Source organism: Branchiostoma belcheri, unplaced genomic scaffold (assembly GCF_001625305.1).
Source record: "Branchiostoma belcheri isolate BF01 breed outbred unplaced genomic scaffold, Haploidv18h27 scaffold3, whole genome shotgun sequence".
In the NCBI taxonomy this organism is placed as follows: domain Eukaryota; kingdom Metazoa; phylum Chordata; class Leptocardii; order Amphioxiformes; family Branchiostomatidae; genus Branchiostoma; species Branchiostoma belcheri.
In genome coordinates this window covers 8,822,197-8,831,294 of record NW_017803909.1, presented here as the reverse complement: position 1 = coordinate 8,831,294, position 9,098 = coordinate 8,822,197, and the positions used below count along the sequence as shown (strand labels likewise).

Genomic DNA, 9,098 nt, shown 5'->3' with positions numbered 1-9,098 from the left:
CCCGGGGCTAGTCTCCTCCCCGTAGCGGTAATTTTAGACAGGCGGGCGAAGGGCTCTTGGCTGCCGAAGGGAACAGCTAGCGGCGCGAAACGAGTTTGGCATCCAGGGTAGTACGTACCTGTAGTCAGGACACCGGAGAAGACCCAGCACTGCCCGTACCGCACCGGCCGGCGCTCAGTGCCCCACTGCAGCAGGATGTCCACGCTACCGTTCCAGGCAGTGGGCGGGGTCCCAAAGGAATAGTCGTTGGACCAGTTGCCCATCAGGACGCCGTTATCATCCGCACTATTGACCTGCACCATTGAGAGATGACACGCGCCTCATACACAGAAGGACACAGCTCTTAGATATTCTACAAAAGCTTCAATCAAGCAACAAATACGACAGATTCTCGATTCGATCAGGAAAAACAACTTACCATTTTCGACATGGCCCTGCTGACGTTCACCGCGCTCCTTCGTGCATTGGCAGAGAGTCCTGACTTCTCCAGCAGCAGTAGAACGACCTCGGGGATGCCGGGTTCAAACTGTGTGTGAACAATTTTCAACAACATGGATCAGGCAACTAGAGTTCACCGCCTTCATTTGACCATTGCTGTTCGATGTACAAATGTACACAACTTTAGAGTTCCTTTCTGAAATATCGCCATACACAATATGAAAGGAAGGGAAAGAGAATGAAATGGAGAATTTCGTTTTATTTGACAAAGCAACTTCACCTGTCCAAAGTTCCATCCACGGTTTCCAATGCTGTACCGGCTACCGAAGTACTGGTACCCATACTCATTCAGAACATACTCCTCAAGCTTGGCGTTGTCATCCAGGTACGTCAGATCATCTGGAAATGTATACATTTGTATTTTGTGCTTTCATTTTCTCATCTGCTGCCATCGTAATAAATAATACATCTGTCGTACAAGATTAAATTTTGTAGCTTTCATTCTCGTAGTAGTGGTATACTTGAGGTCAGTTAGTGATCCTGTTAAGGCGCGGTCACATTTCCCAACCCGGGGCCCGACTGGCAGTCAAAAATTATGATATAAGACAGCAAAACACATAAAAAAAGTTTTAGAAAACTAACCATGAGCACTATTTGTGTATACTCTTTATACAAGTTGTTTATTTTTCGTTTACGCAAACAACCTGGCCGGGCCCCGGCTTGGAAATGTGACCGTGCCCTTACCCCTCCCCCCTCCCTCTTCCACTGTGATGGCCATCGTTGAATGACTTTTGAGCGCCGAAAATTTTCATTAGTTGTTTCATGGATAACGAATTCAATGGATAAAGAAGTATGTCAGTAAGATATCTTTGATAGATTTCGTTCAAATCATTATTTTCATGGATTATATCCCAATTCGTCGTGTGGCGCAATCGGTAGCGCGTTCGGCTCACACCCCAGAGGTCGTGGGTTCGAACCCCACCTTGTCACCGATTTTGTGCCCTTGGGAAAGGCACTTTACACGACTTTGCTCACTTCACTCAGGTGAAAATGAGTACCTAGCTTCGGCTAGGGACGTCCCTCGGATAGGACGTTAAATGGAGGTCCCGTGTTTGGGGAGAGCCACACCCCACGCACGTTAAAGATCCCACCAAACCTTTCGAAAAAGAGTAGGGGCATGCCCCGGTGTGCGATGGTACAAACACTACTGTATGGAGTTGGTGATTCACTTCAAATCACCCGAATGGAGGCCTGGCGAACCTCTGTTCCGTATCAGCCACATGGTGATTACATCACCACACATGGTGATTACATCATCACCCGGACGGAGGCGTGGCGAACCCCGTCTTGTATTAAGCTAACGAAAGGGTCATAATGTCACCTCGTAAGAGGCGGTATAACCCCGACCAATACGGTCGACCGATGATGATGATATCCCAATTATAAGTCATGCAAATCCAGTTTTTAGGACCCAACGGTAAAAAAATGGCCTTTGAATAGTGGCCTAACCTTTGCACCAGGGGTTGAAGAGGACGACGACGTTGCGAGTGTTGACTCTCAAGCTGCGGGACTTCTCTCCAGCCAACTCCGCCTCAACCACCACGTGATACCTGCCGACAATGGCATCAGCAAGTGGCGTGATGTTCACCTGTAGGGAACAGATACAACGTGAAACCAATGACATTGCAGGGTTGGACAAGTCCCATTGCCCACTTGCCCAGGGCAAGTAAAAGTACAGTTCGGGCAAGTGAATATCCCCCTGTACTTGCCCGATTGGGAAAGTAAATTTTTGGGATGCAAAGTATACCCGCAATGGTGTTTGGAGCAAAATTACTCATGATTTGGCCATAATGATATTATATTCAGTCTCAAACCACCTTATTTTGATAACTCTAAAATGAAAATAGTTTTCTTGCTGGTAGTGAAAATGCATATAAAAATGTCGTTTATGTTGGGCAAGTGAAAAGTTAGTTCGGGCAAGTGGAGATGTCCATTTACTTGCCCAATAGGGCAAGTGGATTTTTGAAAACTTGTCCAACCCTGAGTGAATATTGAGTAATGTGGTCATCAGTAGTCTTCCAAATAAAGTCCTGTGGCACATAGCCGACCATGGTCTCCATGCCTTCTCTAGAACATGGTTGGCATCCGTGAATAGTTTCATCAGGTTGCTAAGACACTGAGTAAAGAGACTCTTTTTACACAACCAAGTCTTTTATTCAGACGACGTATCGGTGACCGTCTTTCACCTTCCTCAAGGCAATTCTGACTGGTTCACATTCCACTGCAGCACAGGTATCGCTGCTACAGCAGTACAGATGCATTCCCAAATGTACAAAATTTGTAGATGTGTAAATATTGTATATTTGGTAATGCATCTGTAGCAGCGACACATGTGCTGCAGTGCAATGTGAACCAGTCAGAATTGCCCAGAGGAAGGTGAAAGACGGTCACCGAAACGTCGTCTGAATAAAAGACTTGGTTGTGTAAAAAGAGTCTCTTTACTCAGTGTCCCATGGTCAAAGTGTTAGCGTATATCATGGTGCTTCCTTCTGTGTAAAATAGTTTTTTATAATCTTCACCTTAACGTTCCGGCCTTCTGCCTTTTCGACCGTGGCACTCCACTGGCCTTTCTTGGCGTCTCCAACAGGCAGCCGTAACATGGTTCCTTTGTTCGGCAGAGGGTTGTTGCCTGAAGATGCACATGCAAACCGTTTAGTCCACTAGTTCTCGATGAAGATCATGACTTGTTGGCAATAGAGGTACATGTTTGCTCTTTTAACATTACCAGGAAGCTGGAATCTTTACTGTATAAGAAATCGCATTAGAGACGCCATCAGTAATCATTGCACAATGATTGCATAAAGATAGATAGTCACGATGGCAACTTTTATTTCAGTACAAAAATTTAGATGACTTAACTACTAAAGTAGTATGGGATATGACTGTTACACTTGTTCATTTTGTAGTGACATTTCTAAAAGTTAGGAATTTCTAGAAGCTATATTGCAGTCTTTCCATTTGTCTGTAGCGAGCAGATAATAATGCTAGCATTTGGATTTCTTTCCTAAATGAGAATCTCATAATACTGACCATACTGGAACTCTATCAGCAGCTTGTCCTTCTCCAGATCGACGTCCCTGTCGAACAGCAGTCCCACGGAGAACGACTGGCCGCGCCTCACGACGACGTTCTCCAGATACTCCGCGGTGTGGTGCGCGGGCCCGTTCTCGTCCTTGTGGAAGAGGAGGTCCACCAGCACCAGCGGACGGTCGGCAGCTGTGTGAGATTCAGCAGAATATCGGTAATTCCAATCTCCGCGGCCATTTTGAAAAGTGGTCCCGCGAGAGTACAGCGCGAACGTACGTGTTCTTGCACGAAAACGAGGCTCGTCATGATACCCCCTCACATTCTCCTAGCTTCCATAATGGCTTTCAGTGTAGGACCAAGTGGGTATCATTCATGATTTTCACACTTCCCATAATACCTAGTAAAGATCACGGATATGACGTAAGAAGCGGATACACGTAATGCGACCGTGCGAGTAGGAGAGAAGGTAGAACGATAGAAGGTACGTCATTTTCTCTATTTCCAACAAAGATGCTATTATGGCATGCGCTTTATACTAGATAAATAATTCAAAACAATATAGTTGACCAGTTTTTCGGAAATATTACATCGAGGAAGGGGGAGAAGTGGTCATACGTCATATCCGTGATCTTTACTATGCATTATGGGAAGTGTGAAAGTCATGAATACAACACCCTCGTCAAGTCAAGTGGCCTGTGCTGACCTATAACCTCTCGGCCACGTGACTACATTTTAAGGCCCGAGAACACAGTATTTATGGGGGGGGCGGGGTCTATGACGCGGGTATAGAAAGTAGTACAGACAAACTTTTGAATCCTGGCTAGAGCGACTTATGTGAGAGTTAGCCATGTGTAAACTGCGCTGTGTGGTATAGAAAGGTATCGGCTTGTACACCGTATGATTTGGATTGTGAAGATTTCCTTGTTTGTATTCCAGGGTAAGGCGGCTGCAGTTCCGTTGACCTCGATAGAGGGCCAAATCAAAAAATAACCACAAGTGTCACAGTACACTATTCCGTAAAATGGACCATTCCAAACCTCCATATCCGGCTGGCGTTACCCATTTCCGCTGTGCAACATCACTAACACCTCAGTGCCCTCACGACTGAAGAAAGCCTTTAATAATAGGGCTCAGGGTTCGGCCTTAGGCCTCAGGGTATGGCAAGCACTAGACGGGGGGCGTGGCATTCGTTACAAAACTGTGTTGTGTAAATGTTGGTGAATTCTATCATTTATTTTGATGATTGAATGAATTTCTCGGAAAAGAGTGTTGAATCATGGAGCGGCCCTCAGTTGGTGACTTTAACTAGACTATTGGGTCTTTACATGACATGTGTATTTCAGAGTAAGCTTGCATGACAAGATACGTGTCAAGAAACTTAACAAGGGGTAAACATGTCAAAACATGTCAGACAACATCACAACATGCATGGCTAAACACTTTGTGAATATTATCGTTTCAAAAAAACATCAAATGTTGTCGAAAACAACAAATAACATTACTCGTTTAGATGCATCTGGTTAGTTAAATCGACAAGCTATTATGGTGATCTGGCCATAACGTAACGATCCAATGAACAAAAATTGCTAATATAATTACCTTTAATATGTTTCCACGAAGACATTTGCTTATCCAACCGTAACTTTTCTGGCTCGACTTTTCAATGTGATACAGGCCAGACAGTCTACATGTCTGGTTCACGAGACTACGAACAAATATCGTTACAACAGGAAAATTAGTTTTGCACGTGAGTTGTGACGAACTGAACTATCCATAACCTTTAATATAGAATTCCTGATGGAACTTACCCGTGACTAATTCGGCACAGTAAAATTAACGAGCTGTAAGACCATGGCCCCAACGTTTCTTATAAGCTAGACAAAACTTCTCTAGTCAAAGGTTTCTAGGTTGTGCCTGTGTTCGATATTTCACCCCTTGTTGTTCTGAACTTCTGAAACGAAGTTCTGACGGGAATTTATTACATATTTATGCAGACTAAAAGATTGAGACGACACCAGACGTAGCCACGGGCGTTACTGAAAAAATCTGGGACGTGGCGTCCACCCCACCTCGAACCCAAGGTTTCATGCCCCAAGCTTAAGACAACGTTGTTTCACAACTTTAGATATTCCACGCTACCACACGCGGAAGTAAAGAAACAATGTGAAATTCTACTCCAAAGTTTCAACAAATACTCATTCCGTGGAAAAAGACACCTTACGTGATCATGAACTTACGTTTAGGGGGCGGTGGCTCTTCGGGCGGCAACGGCACCGGTCCCGGCGGCACAAGCGGCGGAAAAAACGGCGGCGGTTCCCAAGGTGGTCTCACTATAATCATCGGAAACATTGAGTAGGGCCTGCTGACGCGGCCGGAGCCGAAGCCATAGGGTCTACTCGCCATGGTGCTTCCCGTGTGGAGGTGTGCGGACGACTGAGACGACCCTGTACGTGCAGGGGCTGACTCCTATTGTTCTCAGGCCTTGAGGATAGCTAGTGGGCGACTTGCGAAACTGGTTAGTCTTGAATGTCACCGCAGGTCTGATAAGATAAATGATAAGACAGCTGATGCGCTCTTAAAGGAAAAGAAAGAACGCATTTTATATAGTATGACTTCTGTACCACTATCTAGGTCATGGTTTAGTTGTTTGTTTGTTTGTTTGTTTGTTTGTTTGTTTGTTTGTTTGTTTGGTCGGTCGGTCGGTCGGTCGGTCGGTCGGTCGGTCGGTCGGTTGGTTGGCTGGTTGGTTGGTTCGTTCCTTCGTTGGTTCGTTCCTTCGTTGGTTCGTTGGTCGGTCGGTTGGTAAATGTGTTTGCTGTCTTGGTATGCTGCAGTCGTATATTAATTTCTTGCCCTGGTTTGATTTGATTTGATTTGATTTAATATATTGAAATTGCAAGTGCAATACACGAGGAACAGAGGCAGCTGTTGCTGGTGTTGTGTCCCACACATTAAACCGAATACTGGGCAGGCAATACTCATTTTCAGAGTCTAGTGGGGAAAGCCGTGTAAAGTGCCTTTTCCAAGGGCAAAAGATTGGTGGCATGTCAGGACTCGAACCCAGGACCTCTTTATTCTGAGTTGGTGCCCTGTTGGTGTACTGCAGTTGCAAATTTAATTGGTTTGGTAATTTTTGGTAAGACTATCTATATAAGCCTAAAATATTTCTGTACGACATTTGCTATGTTTAGGAATGGACGAGATTGGGCACACAAAACAGAGTGTGGACATCGTGTAGCGACACCAAATAGCAACAACCTTTAATAAATTGTTGTTAGATCAACATTGTTGAAATTATCGTATAATGTAAGCGTTACTAATAATTGCTGTCCCAGAGATTAGCACATCTGGGTTTTCTAAGTACAGTATTGAGGTAACTGAATCTATTACATATATTATACTGTTGCAAACCATGCCTTATGATAATTAAATATCGCTGCATTTATCATATTACACCATCGATATACCCGACCAGTCATTGTCATATTATAACACACCATTATCTTACCTTATCAGTCCCTACTTTAAAAATACGAAATATGCAAAAACTATGCTAAGCTCCGTTGAAAATTTGTCTGAAAAAATATTGGTGGCTCAGTTTTCACAGAAAAAAGTTGCCGAATGGCCAAACGGCCATTAATGATTTTCACACTTCCCATAATGCCTAGTGTTGGACACGGCGCCATGATAGTTCTCAGTGGGTAAGTCACTTTCGACTAACGCCTAACGCTGAAATTCAACTGGGTATTCATCATTTTGGAGACTGTGAGCTATATAGGCTTGTAAACAACTTGCCTACATATATGACGAAGAGTAATAACTATGCCAAACGAAAGAAGAAGAAGAACTGGATATCTACTGAAATGCCATCATGTCAGTTCTGTTTGTAGTCTATCCGCTTCTTACGTCATATCCGTGACCTGCACTATGCATTATGGGAAGTGTGAAAATCATCATTTCTCTCGGTTGATGCTGAAACATCACTAATGGCCAGGGACAGAGCCACTATCCCTGCTTCACCACTAGGCCTGCTTCACCACGACTTCCTGTTCCCCGGTGACCTGCTGCAGCTTGTCGGACGTGAAGGAGGCCACGATGGTCTTCTTTCCGGCCTTCACGGGCGTCACAGTTTCCACCACAGTCACTGTCTTCCCGGGTCCGATGGCGCTAAGGAGAGGAAAATGGCGTTTATTGCTTTGTTTATTTATTTATTTATATCAACAACAGCATTACTGGCAGCCGTAAAGTACAAAGCTACATTTTGATGCTGTTTATGATAGCATATATTACCGTAACAATTCAAACAAAACAATACATAGTGGTGGTATTTGGCAGTCGATATCTCAAACAATGAGTTGTAGGAGAGACTATGGCGTTCCAAATATGCATATTGTAAACCGTAACCTCGTGGCTTTGATACAAGAAGGCATTTGCCTACAAAGAACATCAATAATGTTTCAGGATCAAGACTTGAGGATTTGTGACCAAAGTCAGAATTTGCGATATCGATTCAACAGAAGGTAAAGCTTATCTGACAATCGGGAGACAAATATTCACACATCGTGCTGTACGAACATTTGTTAAAGCGGCGTCTGTGTGGTAACACACGTGACTCCGTGAGCAGTGGATCATAGGTTGCAGAAAGTCTGTGGCGCCCCCCGTCTCTGTTGAGGGATGGTTGTAAAGCCCTGATGTAGATAGCCTCTTTAATCCCTCGTGCAAAGAAGTCCGGTTCTGAGGCCATCTACATCAGGGCATTACAACCATCCTTCAACAGAGACGGGGGGGGCGCCACAGACTTTCTGCAACCTATGATCCACTGCTCACGGAATCACGTGTGTTATCTGCGGTGGATTGTTCATTCCTTGACAAAGACTGGAGTTGTACAGTCGAAAATTTGGGTGAGTCCATTTTCTTGTGTTGGAAATTACAGTTTAAACTTGCTTCATAATGACTTCTACCAACACAGATGAACTCTTTCAAGATAAGGTGAGTTCCTGCTAAGAAATCTAAGACAATACTGTTAACAAACTTACGGATGGGGAATGGTTTTGGGCCTCTTCAGCCCGGGGCCCTCGATACGGAACACAGCCTCCTTCAGCTTCACGTCGAACGGGTTAGTGAACTCCACTGTCACCCGCTGCGGCTGCCCCACTGTCATCTCCGATGGAGCCTGCACATGCACAGCGCCAACAAGAAGATATTTTTTAAAAAGATGTCATGTCAGTTTCAACCAACGCGTGTGCATGCACATGAGTCGGTTTGCTCATGATATTAGATCGGCATTTCGTATTCAATGGGAAATTGCAAAAGGATAGTTACGACATAAAAAGGATATACGTACACATCACAGCAATTTCCCCATCCTTACACCGTGACTAAAGCAAACCATCGACCCCCCCCCCCCGACATCTACAACACCCTTATCGTGTGTTGAACCATGCACAAGCGTGTTTTTCCGTGAATATCATCAGGTTAGTAAGACACGGAGTGAAGAGACTCTTTTTACACGACCAAGTCTTTTATTCAGCCGACGTTTCGGTGACCGTCTGTCACCTTCCTCAGGGCAATTC

The 9,098-nt window shown here is 44.6% G+C and overlaps 2 protein-coding genes across 2 annotated transcripts in view; both read right to left on the bottom strand.

The window, feature by feature from the left end:
• Window positions 1–4,588, bottom strand: part of LOC109473438 (protein-glutamine gamma-glutamyltransferase K-like) — a 14,247-nt gene extending 9,659 nt beyond the window's left edge. The window contains exons 1-7 of the mRNA XM_019773298.1: window positions 4,585–4,588; window positions 3,529–3,714; window positions 3,018–3,127; window positions 1,948–2,086; window positions 719–837; window positions 419–526; window positions 119–293 (exon numbers count right to left, since the gene is read on the bottom strand). Of these exons, the coding sequence (XP_019628857.1) occupies window positions 119–293; window positions 419–526; window positions 719–837; window positions 1,948–2,086; window positions 3,018–3,127; window positions 3,529–3,714; window positions 4,585–4,588 (841 nt within the window). The remainder of the gene's footprint in view (window positions 1–118; window positions 294–418; window positions 527–718; window positions 838–1,947; window positions 2,087–3,017; window positions 3,128–3,528; window positions 3,715–4,584) is intronic.
• A 2,637-nt stretch (window positions 4,589–7,225) lies between these two features.
• The window catches only part of LOC109473437 (protein-glutamine gamma-glutamyltransferase K-like), a 16,253-nt gene continuing 14,380 nt past the window's right edge, over window positions 7,226–9,098 (bottom strand). The window contains exons 15-16 of the mRNA XM_019773297.1: window positions 8,562–8,698; window positions 7,226–7,692 (exon numbers count right to left, since the gene is read on the bottom strand). Coding sequence (XP_019628856.1) covers window positions 7,548–7,692; window positions 8,562–8,698 — 282 coding nt within the window. The 3' untranslated portion in view covers window positions 7,226–7,547. The remainder of the gene's footprint in view (window positions 7,693–8,561; window positions 8,699–9,098) is intronic.